This window comes from Dryas octopetala, chromosome 2 (genome assembly GCF_963921425.1).
Source record: "Dryas octopetala chromosome 2, drDryOcto1.1, whole genome shotgun sequence".
Taxonomy (NCBI): Eukaryota; Viridiplantae; Streptophyta; class Magnoliopsida; order Rosales; family Rosaceae; genus Dryas; species Dryas octopetala.
In genome coordinates, this window is record NC_141367.1 from 17,081,552 (window position 1) to 17,101,449 (window position 19,898).

The 19,898-nt window shown below is 35.3% G+C and overlaps 2 protein-coding genes across 6 annotated transcripts; one reads left to right on the forward strand and one right to left on the reverse strand.

Annotated features, from left to right (window-relative positions):
* Positions 1-72: 72 nt before the first annotated feature.
* Positions 73-4,461, reverse strand: LOC147293561 (U4/U6.U5 small nuclear ribonucleoprotein). Of its 5 annotated transcripts, none has more exons than XR_015120482.1 (4): positions 3,806-4,461; positions 2,104-2,190; positions 1,016-1,100; positions 73-529 (listed from the first exon to the last, which is right to left on the reverse strand). XR_015120482.1 is itself a non-coding variant. In XM_086232872.1 (2 exons), the coding sequence occupies exon 1, from the start codon at positions 4,416-4,418 to the stop codon at positions 3,813-3,815; it is 606 nt and encodes a 201-aa protein (XP_086088998.1). In that variant the 5' UTR covers positions 4,419-4,459; the 3' UTR covers positions 866-1,100; positions 3,806-3,812. The 5 variants fall into 5 exon arrangements, 1 of the variants encoding a protein (XP_086088998.1); XR_015120481.1 differs by lacking the exon at positions 73-529 and adding an exon at positions 537-814; XR_015120480.1 differs by lacking the exon at positions 2,104-2,190 and having other exon boundaries at positions 81-529; positions 3,806-4,459.
* An 11,534-nt stretch (positions 4,462-15,995) lies between these two features.
* On the forward strand, positions 15,996-19,495 carry LOC147293562 (Protein kinase superfamily protein). The gene is made up of 7 exons (XM_086232969.1): positions 15,996-16,363; positions 16,455-16,709; positions 16,833-16,990; positions 17,110-17,189; positions 17,276-17,411; positions 17,599-17,748; positions 18,975-19,495. The coding sequence occupies exons 1-7, from the start codon at positions 16,153-16,155 to the stop codon at positions 19,125-19,127; spliced, it is 1,143 nt and encodes a 380-aa protein (XP_086089095.1). The 5' UTR covers positions 15,996-16,152; the 3' UTR covers positions 19,128-19,495.
* Positions 19,496-19,898: the final 403 nt, after the last annotated feature.

Sequence of the window (19,898 nt, forward strand, 5' to 3'; positions counted from 1 at the left end):
TAACTAGATTCAATGAATCATTTAAAATGCTTGTATTTCTTCTATTACTCCTCACACAAATATAACTTTTATGCATTGTTAACATCATGTTCAAGCAATTTGATCATAAACATTGTTAAAACCCTTACATTTGGAATCTTACACTCCAGCTGTTTCTTACTTGTGGATATGCCCTTAACCCAACCCTTTTGCCTTGCTCTATTGGTTTACTTTTTCTAATCGAGGGGGAAGGGCCTCAATGTATAGTTGTATACACACTCACCATATCAATCTCTCTCATCGCATCATGCTAAACCTCCGCTAAATGAAAGTTTTAGTCCAATTATAAGAAACTACATAGCAGGGAACCAAAATAAAATGGATCAAGTGAACTTTTCAAATAGAGAGGCTGTTTTGCACCCTCTAGTTCATAGGATAGAATGTCCAAAAGCTCAATCGAACTGCAAGAATAATCCAGGAAGTAGTGATTAATAAGTTCCCGCTGATGGTCTTCCTAAGAACTTTCTTAGAATATGATAGAACTCACCTTCTGCAATCAAGGAGAATCTGTTACATTGCACTATATCAGGCTATAGCCTCCAATTGCACAACTTATTTTTAACACAGTGCTTGTAAATAGAGGAAAACTGACTTCATTATTCCACCAAATACATAACCCTATGATTTGTACTGGTCAAAACCCTAACCAGTCACCACCAAATTACCATAACCACCTTCATTCATTTAAGCTCAATCTTATGATTCAACTTAATCCTGTTCCAACCTCAAGTAAATGCCAAAGTGTGGCTGAACCATACCCTACCAATACCATATGCTTCAGACAAAAAAAAAAAGTGTAAGATCTATGCATTGCAAATCATCAATTGGGTTCAGATTATGAATTGAGAAGCAAAGCAAAAACTATCACAACTGATCCGCCTAAGTGACTAATTCGTTCATAAACCCTACACAACAATCACATGAATCTCATGGGAATCATAAGATGAACAATACAATGAACTCAGGAAAGTCTTACATGGTCTAATTGATTTGGATCCTACTTATAGCTTTCAAGTATCCAAGTCTTCACATGGGTTCAACTCATGCTAGAAAATCCTCATCTGCATGCAAAAGAAACTGACAAGTAAGAAATATCAAACTAATATACCTGTGATGTACAAATCTAAATGGTTATGTCTCAAAGGCAAGGTAAAAAGAACACAACTGAAACCCAAAAACGTGTTATTACCTAATTAGGCACTATTAAATAAACATTATCAGACCAGCAAACAGAGCAAACCAGCTTCACTACCAGGTGATATTAATTTCTTTATGCCCTTAATTACCTTGTATCCTTTTCTGGTGTACTTAGATAATGTTATTCTTGCAAATTTTTTAATAAAACTTGTTTATTCATCAAAGGTTTTCCAGGCGATAACAATGAAAAGAACTGGCATATGTTTTGTGATGAATCAGAAACTCAATGGTAAAAATTATAATTTTTAATACTTTTATGCTATTCTTGTCCTACCTAAATAAAGTACTGCACTTCAGATAAAAATAAATAAATAAAGTACTGCACTCACTTGTGCTATGTGGTGACCCAAAACATTCTGGAATTTCCAATTGAGTAACTCCCTAATCTTTAAATTCCTACCATAGTGACATTCAACCACATGACCTTAGAGGTACCTCTAACTAGAAACACATATCCATTGCACTTCCACAGAAGACGTGGGAAACACAATTGACCCCTGAACAAAAGATATAGGAAAACACAAAAGACTAAGTTCCATCAAGCAGAACTATTCATTCATTGAATTTTTCTACAGTACTCTAGGTCATGGGCTCCCAAAACCATAAGTTGCCTCATGAACTAGACAAGGGCATATCCGTGGTAACAATCTTGCCTTCTTCCATCCGCTATTCATCCATCCTAAAATAGTTCCAAAATTTTATTCAAGAGTGAAAACAACCATAGTTGAAACATATATGACCAATAATTTCAGTCATTTTATTCATTTTTTCTTGGGGGAAGGGGGTTCAAACATTAGAAGACCTCACACCCAACAAACTTCACCAATAGAAGGTCTAACTCCATACCTCCATTAAAAAGAGTGTTACCTGAAGATTTTAAGATTTGTTACCAATAAGCAAATGTGAAACCAGTAAGTGACCCGTTCTGCCTAATCCAGCTTACAAAGATCCTGTCTGGTAAAAAAAAAAAAAAAACTTATAATGCTCATGGTCATTTCAAACGATAAATAGCTGAGGTAAAACCTAGGACCGCCTAAAAAAGAAAAAATACATTTTGTAGAATCCCAACCTCCAAACCCATTATCTCCTGTCTAAAGCCCCATACAGTTCGAACAAAAAAAAATATATATATAAAGAAAACACCAACAGATCATCTGCACATCATTCACAGCACAAAACTATGTTTAAATGATGTAGAGGAGATCAGTTTAATTTCTTAAAATAAATTTAACCAAGTAATATACCATTTTGCTAAACACATTGCAGACTCCATATCTTTCCATTGCATAACCACAACAATTTGAGGAATGGCTTGAAAGTCTTTGATAGATTGAATGGATAAACTCCCAATCACCCATATAGAAAAACTTATAATAAAATCACATATCCAAGCATCTTGGCCCAAACCAAGAGGCAAGAAAAGCTTGACCAAGAGAAAACACATCTCCTTCATGACAGCATACTTAAGATTTGCTTCAGTTGGGAGGAAAAAAAATCTTAAACTCAAAGGACCAAAGGATGATGATGATGAAAGTACTTAAAAAAATTCACACAAGACAATGAGGCAAAAACATTCAAACACATCAAATTGTACTTTTGAGTGCATTGATTCAGTTTCAGATATTGACTCTAACATGGTGCAGGGTTTATAAGAAGGAATTGAAATAAAGGAGACAGTTAGAGAAACAAATGATTCCTATATAAAAGTCAAATAAGCATCTACAGTAAATATAGAAAAATTGAAGATGACTTGCTTAAACAATGCCATGCAAAGTAACAGACCAAAAGCTTGTCATCACATTTAGGTAGGTATTGAAAATGAAAAAATTAAAAGGAAATGATAAGAGAAACATATCTGTCAGAATTAAGGCCATTTAGGCAAATGGCTTCATGAATAATGTTGCATTAAGAAAATCAAGCTTCTTGCTTTTCTCTAGTTCAACTCCGGTACTAAATCTTAATTCTATTCACATACTCTATGTCTCCAAATATTTTAGATTAGAAAATAATAAGTACTACCCACAATGACAATGTAATACCTACCAAAATTCAATTAGAAACTAGTACTACCGAGCAAATTACTAGCTGCCTGAGTTCAGCCCACAATGTGATAACTCCAACCCATTCCTCAAGCAGATAGAATGGTCATCCTCCTCGATACTAAGAACATGACTAACCTACCCTAGAAGGCTAGAACCTATTAAACTGGGAATTCATCCCCACAATAATATCCAGGGGGAACAGAACACAATAACAGGGAAATGTACAAAAATTTGGGTCAATTGCACCATATAAAAAAAAAAAAAAAAAACTTGAAAGTGCAAGCTCTTCAAGTCCAGGCATTGGTGCAAAACCCAAAATACTTTATTCTAACCGCCATGAACAAGAACAAAAGAAAGGCATAGTTCTACCACCCAAGAGTTGTACATAAAAATCCAATAATTAACTTATCATAAACTAAAACCTTACTACGCTCAACAATATCCAACTTATCCAGTAAACTTAAGCAGCAAAATAAGCACATTCCTAAACCATAAGCCAAACAGCAAATAAGCACATTCACCCTTACCAGTAGTCTAGCGATTCCGCTCGGCAGGCAACGGCCGATTAAATCCACCGCGGCGGTTCATGTACTGTCTCGGCTGCCGCTTCGTGACCGCCCGAACACCGCTGACGTCGGCTCCAGGCACCGGCTTCCCTTTCGTCGAATCAAACCCTATCGGAATCCCCAATTTCTTCATCATCTCAATCTCGTCCTCGTCCGCACCTCCCCCCTCTCCGCCGCTATTGCTGCTCTGCTTCTGCTGCTGCTCCTTCGCGATGCCCTCAACGAAGTCCGCCACCACCTTCTGCCGCTCCTTCTCGTCCTCGACGGTGGGCTCGCGCCGCTGCCGCTTGCTCCGCGGCTCCGGGGAGGGGCTGCGGTGATGGTGGCGGCGCCGGTGGGCCCGGTCTTCGGGAGTGCGAGAACGGGAGTGGGGGGAGCGTGAGCGGTACCGGTCCGGCGAGCGCGTGCGGGAGCGGGTGTGGCGCGGTGGTCTAGTGCGCTCGGGTGTACGCGACCTCTTGCTGCGGACGCGGTCGCGGTCACGGCCACGGTCATGGTCGTCTCTGTCTCGGCGGCGGTCTCTGTCCCGGTCTCTGTCTCGGATTCGGTCCCTCTCTCGGTCTCGGTCGCCCATAGTCTGCGAGAGTAAATGGGGATGTCATGAGTTTAGAGGGAGAGGATGGTTTTATGAAGCAAAAGTGATTCCAAGTACGAGTTCGAGTTCGACACTCAGTAATGGTTTCGGGACCATTACATTATTTCATGAGATGTATGAAGTGGGCCAAAAGTTATCAAACTTACAATTGACACTGAAGGATTTGAGTGGCCCATTAGGGCCCATTAGAACCCAAACCCAAATTTTTAAATGGGAAAGGGCTTCATTTGATTTAATTTTGGGCCTAGACTATTCCAACCATCTTAAATTTCTGATTTGATCACCTTATTTTTAAATTTCAATTTTATCCTTAAAATAAAAAATTTCAATTTTATTCGTCGGGTCATTCAACACTTGTCTGTCGAAATGTTTATGGTTATTCGGCACCCAACTGCCGAACATTGACGTAGTTTTCTGTAAGTAATCACCGAATGTAAATGAAAAAGGCATTCGGCAATATTTTGCCGAACATTGTCATTATATTCGACTGTAGTTGCTGAACTCCTTAGTATATTTCAGTGGAATACAGTCGAATGAGTTTGGGTGATTCCATAATTTTTTGCAAGAAAGGGTAAAATAGGAAAATTTGTCCAAAATATGTTAAGGTAGTCAACTCAGTAATGGAGGGTGGTCGGAATAGCTTTCGCCTTAATTTTGTTAGAATAAAAAAGAATTGCATTATTCAGGTTTTACATTGTGAGTCAACGAGGAGCGCTCTAGATCAAACCACTTAATAAGATAATACGACGCTAACCATCATTTTTAGTTCACTACACAATGTAAACTCATGATCTAAACCATTAATTTTTTAGATTCTCAATCAAAGATCATTATTGGAAAAAAAATCAATAAAATCAGAAATCGTTTAGTCAATTATCAGTAAGCTAATTGTGCTCATGTAAATGGATGAACACAAATTTTTCAATAAAACATGAAATGATTGTAACGGTAATCAAATGACTAAATGATTTTATTTGGTTGATTTTTTGCAAAGTTGATTTTTGAATGAAAACCTAAAATATGAATAATTTAGATCATAAAATTACATTGTGTAGTGGGTCCAAAAGTGTTGTTAGCACAATATTATCTTACTAACTTATTAACTCTAGAGCATTTTGGTGAGTCAATAATCTGACTCTCGTTTTTCTTTATATACCCCTTCATTTTTTTGAAAGTCGAAAACCTAATTTTACCCTTTGAGAAAAAAAAAAAAAATTTACACAGCGAATCTCCCTCTCACCTCCTCCTCCCCTATCTTTCTCTGGTCTAGACACTAAGACACCCATGCCAGAGGCCACCACTAGCTTTTTAAGTGCTCGATCAAGATTTTATTTTGAACATTTTCTCTTATACACACATTCCGTGCAAGTTGTTTATCACTATTTTTTTTATTAAAACGAGATTTGTTTGTTTAAAACCTTAAAAAGGACTCGATCGACTCTAAAATCTTTCTATTTCAATCCGATTTCATGAGTTTGTAAAAATCACGGATTGGGAACGTCATGGGGCCTTGAAATTTTGTCTTCAAGTTGCGTTATCTACCTCAGATATTAATTTCGAACATATATTGTATGGTAGCAGCAATTTTTTATGGTGTATTGGGTTTGTGTAGACCTGGAGACAAAACATGGAGTGTCTTCCAGGTATTCGATGATCATGATCACTGATCAGAAGCGACTACTTATTGATATTTGTTTCCTTCTTATGGTATGCTATACGCCTTGGCACGTACCTTAAACTTTGGAGATGATCATGCATTAGAATTGAAGTTGATCTATATATAGCAGAATAGAAAGCGACTGGTCCGAAGTTAATGACAACACTGAACTTCATGATCAGTATGAAGTCTGGTTGAATGCAACATACTTACAATATTTGTTAGAATCAACCAGCAATGAAGTCATGATAATCCAGCAAGTGTTTGATGCTTTTTTAAAGAGACCAGAAAATAATGATGAGAACTCTATTTTGATACTGGTAAAACGGCTGGAAGCGTTCTTTACCAAGTGCCATCTTGTCAATGCGGTCTAAATTCACTTGGTTTTCTCCAAGTTTATGGTAGACACATATATAGAGATCAATAATTATATATTTGCTTAAAAAAAAATTTTGAAAGAAAAAAGAGTTCCAGTGCAATAATATTTGAATTGGAGTATTTGTTCAATTCCTTGTTGAATATCATCGAAAACCAATGTGGCAGCATTTCCTTGTTGTTCACTCCTTAATTAGGTAATATATCATTGGTGATTAATAACCATTTACAGTGTTGCTTATTTATTAGACAAATTTTGAGCACCAATAAATTAACAAAAGCTTTATTGCACTAATTAAGCGGTTGAATGTAATACAAGAAGTCCACAGGTTAATTATTAGTTTCAACACTTCAGACAATGATTATGCATCATCTTTCATGGGTGTTCAAAATTTATCCTCCAGTGAACTACTATGAGCCAGACAAAGGCCATGGACAGACGCATAGCCAAGCTTGGGGGGTCGGGCGACCCCCTAAACGGCGGAACACGCAGGCTTGGACCTCTGAATGGCGACACTAGTGACCCCTCGACGTGAAGAAGGCAACCTCCAGCCCTCCAGGTGTTTGATGAAAGTGCTCACTGAGAAAGTGAGAACAAAAAAGGGGGCTGGGCTGCGGGCTGCTCACTGGGTCACTTGGCTTGGTTTTTTTTTTTTTTTTTTTTTTTTTTTTAAGTTCCTACTCAAAACAACGTCGTTTTGAGCTAGGAACTTAAAAAAAAAAAAAAGACTATTGCTGACCCGTGTGTGTGGCTGTGTGCTCTTCAGCCCCTTCCTCACTCATTTCCCCAAACAGCAAAACCCACACACAGAGCCCAACCCACTAAGGCTAGTACCCAGCTAGTCGTCGCCCCTGCTGCAGTGCTCCCCGTTTTCGTCCGCCGTCTTCCCTGATGGTATAGTGTACACTATGACCCCCCGGAATCAAATTCCTGGATTCGTCATTGACAAAGGCTACTTCCAATTTATAGTACATGTAAACTGTTGTTATTATTATTATTATTATTATTATTATTATTATTATTATTATTATTATTATTATTATTATTCGTATATATTATATGAGAATTATTTTTTTGTTCGTTTGTTTTTCTAGGTTGACGATGCCTAATTATAATATATGAAATAGGAGTGAAGGGATCTTTAGAATAGTTTTAAGACGTTAACCAATTAACTTGTGAGGTTTGAGGCCTAACAATCTCTTCTCCTTGATGAGTCTGTACTATGGAGGGAGGAGTATCCCTCTTGGTTGTATGCTACCTTACTTGATGAAGGCACCGTTATTGGCCATGAGCCTTGAATGAAGTTATCTACTTCCCATTAAAAAAAATGAAAATTGTATTATTTCAATTATTTTTTTAACAAGCTATATTGTATGTACACCGCATCATTAATTACTATACGGTATAACATAACGTGAGAATGTCAAGTAAAATGTTAAAGAAAAATAGTTGAATTAAACAGCATGCACATTGTTCTTCCAACTGAAGGAGTTTTCACAATCTGACCAAAAAAAAAAGAGTTTTCACCACATTAAGTCATATATAGCCCCAAAACATTGAGATGTAGTTGTATACTCTTCATACCGATGAAGGGTGATTGGTGAAACTTTTGCTATATCCAAAGAAAAATAATTTTTGAATGTCTTTGGCTTAGGATGAAAACTTTCATGAGACAAATATAAATATTTTATACATGTATTTATCTCAATCATCACGTAACTTGCAAAATATCGACCCAAAACACGTTCTCGATCATTTCAAGGAAGTTTTGTTCTTGACGTAGCCGTCCTATGGCGTGCAATCTAATCCCAAAGATTATCATGAAGACAACAATCCCTTGTTAATGTAGGTCTTGGCTCTTGCATGCATGCGTACACCGAGAACTGGAAAAGCAGTTAGGACTTGGACCCGACCCTCCCATCTTTCAAATACGAATAATCTTGGGGACAAGTGATTAGGCAATTTTTTGTTCTTAAAGTGGCAAGTAATCAATATATTAAATACACTGGTCTAGTCTATATCTTTCTTTCTTCTAAGGACAAATTTTGATAACAGCGCCAAAGGGAAAGACAAACTTGTACATGTGTATATATATATATATATATATATTATATATAAATTCAGTCAATTAATTAGATTTCTTTATCTATATATTGATGTTGATGAGTCTTTGGGAGCTCTCCTTTCAAAATCGATATATTAATTTCAACTTTTTTAAAAAAATAATGTTTCTGTTTTTTAATCATACATGATACACCCACTTTATTTACTGCAGCTCGTGAAGAACAGTAAAGCATCACTTTCTTAATTTATTGAACAAGTGGAAAAGTAATTACAACATTAATTTGATAGTTCTTGGTTGGCGGGAAAAACATCCCCATCTGAATTCTGAAAGAGAAAACTTGCAGAAGATATCTGTTTGAAAAGTTGTTTGTTTTTTTTGACCCAAGCTAGAAGTGAAGAGGAACTATTCTCTGTGCAGAGTACTATACTGCAATGCAAGCTTTTCTCTCCCACCCTTAATTTGCCTCCATTTTTGGTTGAGGTTTGTGGATATACAGTCAAACATAGATATTGGGTAACTAGGTAGTCCTCACCCCACCTATGATTTCCTTTGGACTTTGGGTAAAAGTTAAAACTAGAGTTTCGCGATAAATTTAATTTTGACCAAATTAACAATTTGTCAGGACTCATGGCAAAGATTCTTGAAAGCAATTCCAGATGGTAAGAGATGAATATCCACGATTAAATAGGTCCACAATTATTCAAGATTGATTCCTAATTTGACTATGTTCCATACCCTAAGATGACATTTATTGGAACCATAATTGATCAAAATGCCCCTATTCAATCTTTGTGCAATATGACAAAACTAAGGCTACCTAGCTAATACTAAGAACCCCCTAATAAGCAAATTTGGTGCTAAACAATATTGTGGATGCAAACTCGAAATGTATTGGACTTGTTTGTAAACTTGAAATGTGTTGGACTTGTTTTTCTCTTTTTTCTCTTTACAAGCTGCTGGACAATGGTTTAAGACAAAGTGGTAAGCTGGTAGGGTAGGGGAAGATTACAGCTTCAATCTTTTGTACTTGATATATTGGACGTAGGTGGAGCTGTCTACAAAGTTTAAAAGGCTGAGTAATATAAAGTTTAATTATTAAGAGGCTGGTGACATGGGGTGGTTGGTCACAGTTTTGCAAAACTTTTGTACATAAAAATCACATGTATAAACAGTATCATGTTGAAATCCATTCATGTCCAGTCACTGGTCAATTACCTACCATTGATTTGATAAGACAACTTGAATTATAAAGAAGATGGTTAACAGTACGTAATTAATTACTATAAAATGAGCTTTATCAAATTTTCCCCTGTTAGAAGTTGATCTAGCTAAATGAATTTCCTAAGGGGGAAAATTGCGCAAATTTGTGGGTGAAATCGTAGTTTCTTTGATATGGCTTGAAAGGGTTTTTGTCTTTTAACCTCATATTTCAATTTCAAAATCCAAATCCTTCAAACTTTTAAAGGATAAAGAATTTGGTTTGGTTGGCAAATTTTATTGATTTTGTCATTTGGGGAAGCTATCCCGAATTTTATCTTGTAATTTGACTAATTTGTATCTCTCTTATACTTTTTTATTTATTTAGGATAAGAAAATTTAAACTTATAACTTATCAAACATCGTAAAAAGAAATATTCCAAAAAAAATAGCACTAGATCAAAAATACCTCCTCACACTTTTTGAACACACATTTTGCAGGATTGAAAATTTAATTACCATTAGCTGCTGCTTTCTACATTCAACTTTCATATTCGAAATAAGCTAACCAACAGTCATCTTCCAAGACTTCCCTTCAAATGGGAGTCATACCCACGTGTGGAATCTTCGCATTTACTCTTTTTAGTTTCTATGGTAATACACATTTTTGAGGATCGATCTGCCAACATCTAGTTTATTTGATGGTTTTGCCATTTAATTAATTCATTCTGATTTATAAAGGTATTTTGAATGTCACAAGACCTTAAAATATTGCTTTGTGATACTACGCATGCAAAGCCGCTTCAATGTTTGTCTTGAAAACAACATTTAATTACAAAAGATATCATATGTTATTTGGCAATTTTGTTCATATAATATCCAAAATTGAGCTTAGGGGGTATATGCGAAAAGACAATAAATTTCAGGGAGTGTATGTGAAAAGACGATAAACCTCAAGGGGTGTAAATATAATTAACTCTTAATCTATTAAACCATCAACAAATCCCATATTTACTTTTCGCATTAGTACACAACATTAAGGTTGCCATGATTTTGAAAGCTCCAATGGACTCAATATTTATATTGAAGTTATTTTTTCTTTCATTGTACATTTGTACCCAAAAGGAAATAAAAGGTCTTTATGATATGGAAATTAATGCTTTAGAACTGAATTCTTTTCCCAAACGGACTTACATAGAGTAAAACACATAACATTATGATTCATGTGTGAGAGAGTTAAGACAAAAAGTTGAGAATAAGAGTGGGGTTCTATAGTTTGACCTCATCCTAATATGCTAAAACTTGTAAATATTAGGCAATTAATTAAGAATATGATAGCTGTTGTAAACAACATATATACATGTATGAATGTCCACAAGTAAAATACTTGGAGTAGCTTCCAGTACTAAGGGTAGTCACCAAGTAATCTTGGTCTCCAAGTCCTAAGATCTCCACAAAACCTTGGAGTAATCTCCAAATTTATGCAGTGACCTCCAAACACCCATCATGTTCTATGTAAGAAGAAAAGACAACCTTTCATTTTAAAGAAATTTTCTTCTTCTCACTTGTCTCTCTTCGATCTCTCTTCTCACTTATCTTTCTCATCACTTATACCTCTTATCGATCACTTTACAGAAAGACTTGATATGTGTTTTGTGGACGTAATTACTACACATATATCTATATAGATCACTTGATAGTGACATTTACATGAAAGTTCTTAATTAATGGATTTAAACTGCCTAAAACCTATAATTCAAATTCACGTATCTTATACTCAATAAAGCTATGACGATCCTTATATGGATTGAAGCAATCCGGACACATGTGGTATAATTGCCTTAGTGGATACCTTCTAAACAAATGGTATATAAATAATTCAATTTGTTCATGCGTTTTTATCAAGAGATCAGAAAATAAATTTGTTATTTTAGCAGTATATGTAGATGACACCATTTTTAAGTGCAATTGAAGCTCTTATGTATCTTGCAAATTGTAAATCACCTAACATAGCTTTATGTGTCAAAGTATTGGCAAGATATAGCTCTGCACCAACTCAAAGACATTGGAAAGGTATCATGCATATATTGAGATACCTTTCTTGAAGAACAAAAGACATGGGTTTATTTTACCAAAAGGGATCAAAATCAAAATTAATTGGCTATGCTGATGCTGATTATCTTTATGACCCTCATAAAACTTGATCTCACTGTAGTAACATTGCCATTTCTTGGAGATCTGTGAAGCAAACAATTAAAGCTACTTCTTCAAATCATTATGAGATATTAGCACTTTATGAAGCAAGTCGAGAATGCATATGGCTGAGATCTATGATACAATATATCTAGGAAACATATGGATTGTCTATCATTAAAAATAGTCCAACCATATTATATGAAGACAATGTTGCTTGTATTGCACAAATTAATTAAAGGCCATAGAACAAGCATATATTGCCTAAGTTTTTCCATACACATGAGCTTCTAGAAAATGGAGATATAAATGTTAGGGCTGTGTTTCATTACCAAAATATAGAAAAATACCAATGTCGTATCGGTTTAAAATTTCAAAAAATATCGAAATAGTCGATAATCGATACTGACACTTGGGTTTTTATACCGATGAGTTCGGTAACGATATCAGTCCACAAAGCTCGGTACCGATGGTATACCGATACCGACCGTATATTGAATAAATATAATTAAAATAATTCATTTTTATACATTTATATACTATAACAGTATACCCTAAATAAAAAATAAAAAAGAGTAAAATACTACATACCTTTCTATATAATTTATAATTTTATATAATACATTTATAATTTTCTATAATTTATATAAAACATATATAAATTTATAAACCCTATAACTTATTAACTTATATGTTTTTTAATTGATATAATACATTTATATATAAACACTAATTAAAAATAACTTAAACCCTAATATTATACTAAATTATAAACCTTATATAGTAAATGTATATCATTTCAGTATATGATATCACATACTAAATTACTAATTTCTATACCCTAATAGGCTAAATTGGCTAATAGCCTGATAATCTAATACTATAAATTTATAAATCATAGACTCATAGACTCATAGTTGGTAACTTGGTATATAATATATGGTATAATATGGTAATATTAGTAATTCAGTATATGGTATATCATTGCATAAAAGTCTAAAAATATTACTAGTTTATATTTTATATAATTTATAGTTTTTATATTGTAAAAATATTACTAAAAGTTCAAAACTATAATTTATAGTTTATATACTAAATTATTATAGTATAGGGTTAATTTTAAAGGTATAACTGTATAAAGTTTCGGACTTTATGTTTTAGGGTATAAAGTTATGATGTAGAATATCAATTATAATTTATGGGTATAAGGTTATGGTGGGTAATACAAATTACCGATCTTTGTGGGATCAACTCTCCATTGTATTTAAATGATCGGAATCGTTTATTTTGTAGGTCTCTTCTTAAGGATCATCATCACAAAAAATTAGCTAAATCGGTAATTGTTTGGTTATCTAAACAATGCAAACAAACAAATATCTTTAAATAATGTTACTTCTAATCAGATGACTAAACAATTTCTGATTTAGATGATTTTTTGCATGAATGATCTTTGAATGATTTCCTAAAACATAGACGGTTCCGATCATTAAATTGTGGGATCGAGATAACCCCAATTTGCTCAAACCCCAATTGCCTAAAGGCCCTAAACCCTAAACCGGCCTTTTTTTTTTTTTTTTTTTTTCTTTCCTTCTTTTTCCTCGTGACTACTTTTTCTTCCCTCTCATTTCACTTTCTCTTTCTCTCTCCCAATTCTCTTCTATGTTCTCTCTCCTCCCTCCCGCGACACTCTCTCTCCTTAGTCCGGTGTGACACTGGTGAGTTAGGCAGCGAGACCACCACCAAACTCTCCCTCTCTTCTTCCTCTCCCTCCCCATGACCTTCTCTCTCCTCCCTCCCCGATCACCTCTCTCGGCTGCTTGCCTTTTCTTCCCCTTTCTCCCTCTGGTCTCCACCCACCCGAAACCCCCTCTGTCTATCTCGCTGCCTCCTGGTTTGCATTTCTAGGTTTTGCTGCCAGTGAGTTTCCCGAGTACCATTCCGACATTGCCCAGCTCCGACCGATGCCGAATGCATCGAATTCCGACTACCATCGTCATGATATCGGGGGTCCAAAATCCTCACTCCGCTCACTCTCGGTCGAAAGTCGGTATGTGGGTTTTGGTTCAGTTACCGTTCCGAACCCACCCCTAATAAATGTCCAACATATACACTCAAGCAAAAATCTTGCAGATTTATTCACCAAAGCACTCCCAACCACAACATTCAAGAAGTTACTACACAATATTGGGATGTGGCAACTCAAATATCTTTCGTGATTAGAGCACCTACATCAGCATTAGGGGAAGCGTACTATCAAAACAAAGCAATCACAATGTACTATTTTTCCTTTGTCCAGGTTTTTGTCCTATTGAGTTTTTTCTAGCAAGATTTTAACGAGGTAGTGTTGCACACTCCTATAGTTATAAAGAACACATTGTACTCAATCTTTTCCCTAGCTAGTATTTTTTCCCATAAAGTTTTTTTTTTGTTTCTTTTTTTCTAGCAAGGGTTTATAATGATGCATATTCAATGTGAAGTGGACACCCAAGGAGAGTGTTGTAAATAACAAACATTGTGTGGATGCCCACAAGTAAAATACTTGAAGTAGCTTCCAGGCACTAAGGGTAGTCACCAAGTAATCTTGGTCTCCAAGGCCTAAGTATGATCTCCGGCCACAACACCTTGGAGTAACCTCCAAGTTTATAGAGTGACCGCCAAACACCGATCACCTATAAATAGGTGTTCTATATTTTCAAGAAATTTTCTTCTTCTCACTTGTCTCTCCTCTCTTCTCACTTGTCTTTCTCATCACTTATACCTCTTATCACTCTATAACATCATCATTTCCACAACAATAGCATATTACATGCTCTCATAATATGACAGAAGAGCATATTACAATACTAGACATGAAAACTAATGGTTAATTATGACTCATTAGTCATGACCCAGTAGCAAGTGGACTGTCCAGAAGGAGCTGAATTTTGCAGCCATAGACCCATTCCCATCTATCTTACCCCACAAGAGCGCAACCAAATTAATGACCCATTGCCGCTCCAAATTGTCTTTAGCATCATGCCAGATAGCTAAAGCTAAAGTATAAAAGTTTAATCAAAATTTGAAACCATTTTTAATTATTGGTTAACAAAATAATCAAAAATGGCCATTAGGCAAAGCTTATGCCACATTGCCATCTCCTGGTAATGTTTTCTTTAGTGTTGATCTTGTGCTATTAAACTCATAGTGGCTAGTGGCCTTATTCACGAATTGAATCAAACAAAGCCCTTTAACCTTAGTGGTAGAGGTGGACTTGATTTTACCATAAATGTAAAGAATGTGAATTCCCTTATAAATGACCACAAGGCATGGATCTAGTTTTTCTACTAATTAATTATGTAAAATTTGATTTTACACTTATATTTAAAATTACGTTGCTTTAATCTTTTATATAATGAGTATTTTTCTAGAGTAGTTAACTGCATGTCTTTTTCATGAATTCCAACTGAGCGCTTGGTAGTGTAATTTTTCTTCCTTTGTGATTGATTGGACATGATTGGTCTAAAATTCTATAATTAAAACCGAATATAAAATCTTTCACAAACCATTCTACCCCTATAGGAGTAAAACCGTCAGAAAATGGAGTAAAAAAGGAGGAGGTGGTGGCGAGCTCTTCTTGTAGCGCTCGTCTATTATAGAAAAAAAAAAACAAAAAACAACCTACACTGAATGATCAGCACCACTACCAATTTCGCAATGCTTGAATCCGGAAAAAAAGAAAAGAAAAATGCGGATAATCTTCTCTAGAGAATTATTTTTATATAATTATTTTTCAAATATAAATTTTAAATGCTAAATTGACCCAAAATGGTTAACTTTAACATAAATCCTCTTCCATAAGGCACAGCTTTGCAACATTGCGATCTCCTGGTCATGTTGGACAAAGCCTTTTAACCCACTTTAACAGACCTTTGTCACCCTTCTATAAGTAATGATCCCATGCATGGAGATCCACCATTGCTCCCAAGTTCCACACCCGCGCCACACACACACACAAACACTTCCCTTTGAACCAAATATAAGAAACAGACAACCCCATGACTCTGCCTCTTAAATTGAGAGAGAGAGAGAGAGAGAGAGAGAGAGAGAGAGACAAAGAGAAAGAGAAAGAAGGCTCCCTCATTTTGTTTCTGTTCCACTTGAGCTGCTGGAGATTTTTGTTTTCTGCTTTCACAACTTTGCCATTGCTCTGCATTAAACTGGGTTTTCCGGTTGAAATTTTGTTGCAATGAAATACATTAGGACAAACAGCTTGAAAAGGCTATTCTCACTCAAACGCAGAAGCTTAGAAGAAGCTGCAAGCCCAAATACAGGCTCTAATGGCGAAGAAAACAATGAAAGCTTCAAGAATGTTGAAGCAACAGAGCCCTATCAGAGACCCATCTGGAAATGCTTCTCCTATGAAGAAATTTCTGATGCCACCAATGGCTTCAGCTCAGGTTTGCTTCACAGATGACTCTGGATGTTGTTTTTTCTGTTTTGGGTTTTCTTGGGTGATTGAAATTCATGTTTTGTGATGTGTGGTTTCAGAAAATTTGGTTGGCAAAGGAGGCTATGCAGAGGTGTACAGAGGAACTCTAAAAGATGGTGATGAAATTGCAGTGAAAAGGCTCACAAAAGCTGCCACTGATGAGAGGAAAGAGAAGGAGTTTTTGAATGAGATTGGAACCATTGGCCATGTGTGCCATCCAAATGTGTTGTCACTTGTGGGCTGTTGCATTGACAATGGACTTTACCTCATCTTCTATTTCTCCTCTAGAGGTTCTGTTGATTCTCTTCTCCATGGTAAACATACATCAATCTTGTTTTCTTATTTTTCTCACAGAAACTTATATTTGGACTAATTATTGGTTTTGTTTTTCTGGATTAATATTTTCCCACATATTTCTTTGAAAATTCTTGTTGTAGATGAGAATTTGCCACCTATGGATTGGAAAACAAGGTATAAGATAGCTATTGGGACAGCTCGAGGCCTCCATTACTTGCACAAGGGCTGCCAGAGAAGGATAATTCATAGGGACATTAAGTCCACAAACATTCTATTGACTGCAGATTTTGAACCGCAGGTAACACATATAGAACCATAGTTTCTTGTGCCTTTTCTTGATCAAGACCAAAATGTTCATTTGAAGTGGGTTCGATGCATTGAGTTTGATGTTTATTTGTTGTTTTTGAATTGTCACAGATATCTGATTTTGGACTAGCAAAATGGCTTCCATCTCAATGGACTCATCATTCAATTGCTCCAATTGAAGGGACATTTGGGTACTCAATCTTACAAGCTTTTATAAACCAAACCAATGATTTGAATCACTGCCAAAATGATAGCTGATGTTATATATATTGTGCAGGCACTTGGCTCCAGAGTACTATATGCATGGGATTGTGGATGAGAAAACAGATGTGTTTGCTTTTGGAGTTATTTTATTAGAGCTCATCTCAGGCAGGAAACCAGTGGATGGGTCTCACCAAAGCTTACACAGCTGGGTAATGGCAACCCTGTAGAATACTTATATATGATTTAGTCTATTACAAGTTACCCATATTCCTCCCTAGTGGGTTCCTTAACTTTCTTCTAGAGTATTGGCCTACTAAGAAGAGGTGATCAATAATTAATTGGGATTTTATATGCAATTGATGTGGTTTTAATAAATTTTAAATCTGATTTCAACAGGCAAAACCAATATTAAACCAGGGAGAGATTGAAAAACTAGTAGATCCAAGGCTTAGAGGGGTCTATGATGTTACACAGCTGAAAAGACTTGCCTTTGCAGGAGCTCTCTGCATTCGGGCATCTCCAACATGGCGGCCTACCATGAGCGAGGTAACCATTAATATAGAGTAATGTTACACGAGCCATATTCTAGATCACATCTCTAATAGAGATACGACCCACTTGTACAGAAGGTTCGCCGACTCCTTCTAATGATGTGGTCTATAACGTATTTAAGACAGTTTTATTGTTAATTAGAAGTACCATGCTATGCCTTAATGACATATTACATATTAATAAATCTTATCATGTATTGATTCATTGAACATATGGCAATGTCACACAATTAATAGTAATTAAGCTCATAATCTTTCTAAATAAACTATATATAACCTGAGAGGAATATTAATTTATCATATCATTGTAGATAATTTGTGTGTCATGTTGATGAAAGGGACATTCAATAGTAAACTTTTAGTTGACCAGCCAACCGACGTAGCTGTTTGTATCAGAACCTAAAAATGTCCTAGTATACTACTGCGCAATTAATAGTTATGTTATGGTTCAAAATTGTATATGGTGGTTGCCTGTAATGACTTTCTTCATATTTTTTCACCACTTAGGACCAGAAAGGAGAACCTTAGATTTAGTCTTTATTTTTAGGAGTTGGTGGCAGAGCATTTGGGTTTTTTCACGCAATTCCTATAATCCAACAAATGGTTTCATCCCACCTAACCATATTTAGACATGCTAAAACATAGAATATATATAATAGGGCACTATCATGTACGTGATTAGAAAAGATTAAGATATGATTACCAAAATGATTGTGAGAGTAGTGGGTCCTAATGTGACTCATTATTGCAAGGCACATGTCAATTTCAGTAGTCTTTTTCCATTGCATATTGAATTATAGGAAAATGTAAATTATCTGCACATTGAAAAGCAGGACAATTTCTTCTCATTCACATACAAAAGGGAAAGATTAAAAGAAGAGTTTATACCATCTAGATCATTAATAATTTAATACCCTATTCATAAATTAATGACCCCTAGCAGTAAACCAAAGTTAATGAGGTATAACAATACCCTTTTTTGCTGATATTACAGTTACCCAATCTAATCAGTGAGCTTAATTTGTGGGATTAACTTAGTTTGTTATATGATTTACATATAGCAAAAATTATTACTCTGAAGTGCAATAATCAAAGTAACAATCTTGGGGCACAAGGAAGAGGCTGTGCCTAGAAATCATAGAACTGTTTCATCAACTTGAATTTCACTTCTGCAATATATATGAGGAACTGACATTGATGGTAATTGTGGCACTATTTCAGGTATTGGGGGTGATGGAATTAGAAGGGGACATCGATAAAGAGAAGTGGAAGATGCCAGAGGAAGAAGAAGAGCATGATGAGTTCTGGGGTTTTGAGGATTTAGAATATGAATTTGACAGTTCCTTCTCAATTTCTCCCCATGATTCCATTTGACCAAAGGAACATGAAGTTCTTATAGCTGAAAGGGTTGGGACTTGGGAACCACTTTTGTGACTTCAAACCTTAAATTTCACCAACGTGTACATATATAAATACATTTACATATGTCATGATCATGATGTATATATAAAGCATACATCTAGAGACAGATATATATATATATATATATATAGCTGTTAGTAGCAAGGGCCACTTCATGTGACTGTGATTTGACTCCATGGCACTACTGGACATCACTTTACACCACTTTTTCTATACCTTGCTTTTGCAAGACTGAGAAAATTGAGACTGAAAAAAGGGCTGATATGGTGGGTGATATTTTAATTTCATGCATTAATGATTCAGTCACCGTTAATTTTGATGGTTGGTCGTTTGTTAATAATGTTTGCACTATAAGTAACAGATTTTTAACTGGTATTTTAATTTAGAATGTAAATTTTTGTTTAGATATATAATTAAGATTCAAAAGTATGATAATATAACATACCAATAGAGTTAATTACACTTACACCCCTGAAGTTTTAATAATTACACATACACCCTTTGAGGTTTCAAAACTATTACATATAACCCCCTATAATAGAAAAAAATAAATAAACAAAAAAGAAAATATTTGTATTAAGATTAGACCTTACACCTTAAGTAATCTTATTAGGCCATTTTACCCCTTAACATGCATTTTTGCATAATTTCTCATCATTTTTCGTCTCACTATAGGGGGTTATATACAACAGTTTTGAAATCTCAGGGAGTGTATGTGTAATT

Bases quoted from the DNA above. Each gene is read 5' to 3' on its own strand.
- LOC147293561 (XM_086232872.1), bottom strand. From the start codon at position 4,418: ATGGGCGACCGAGACCGAGAGAGGGACCGAATCCGAGACAGAGACCGG.
- LOC147293562 (XM_086232969.1), top strand. From the start codon at position 16,153: ATGAAATACATTAGGACAAACAGCTTGAAAAGGCTATTCTCACTCAAA. The intron at 17,190-17,275 runs GTACTCAATCTT...TATATTGTGCAG, and splicing joins CCAATTGAAGGGACATTTGG to GCACTTGGCTCCAGAGTACT. The intron at 17,412-17,598 runs GTAATGGCAACC...TGATTTCAACAG, and splicing joins ACCAAAGCTTACACAGCTGG to GCAAAACCAATATTAAACCA.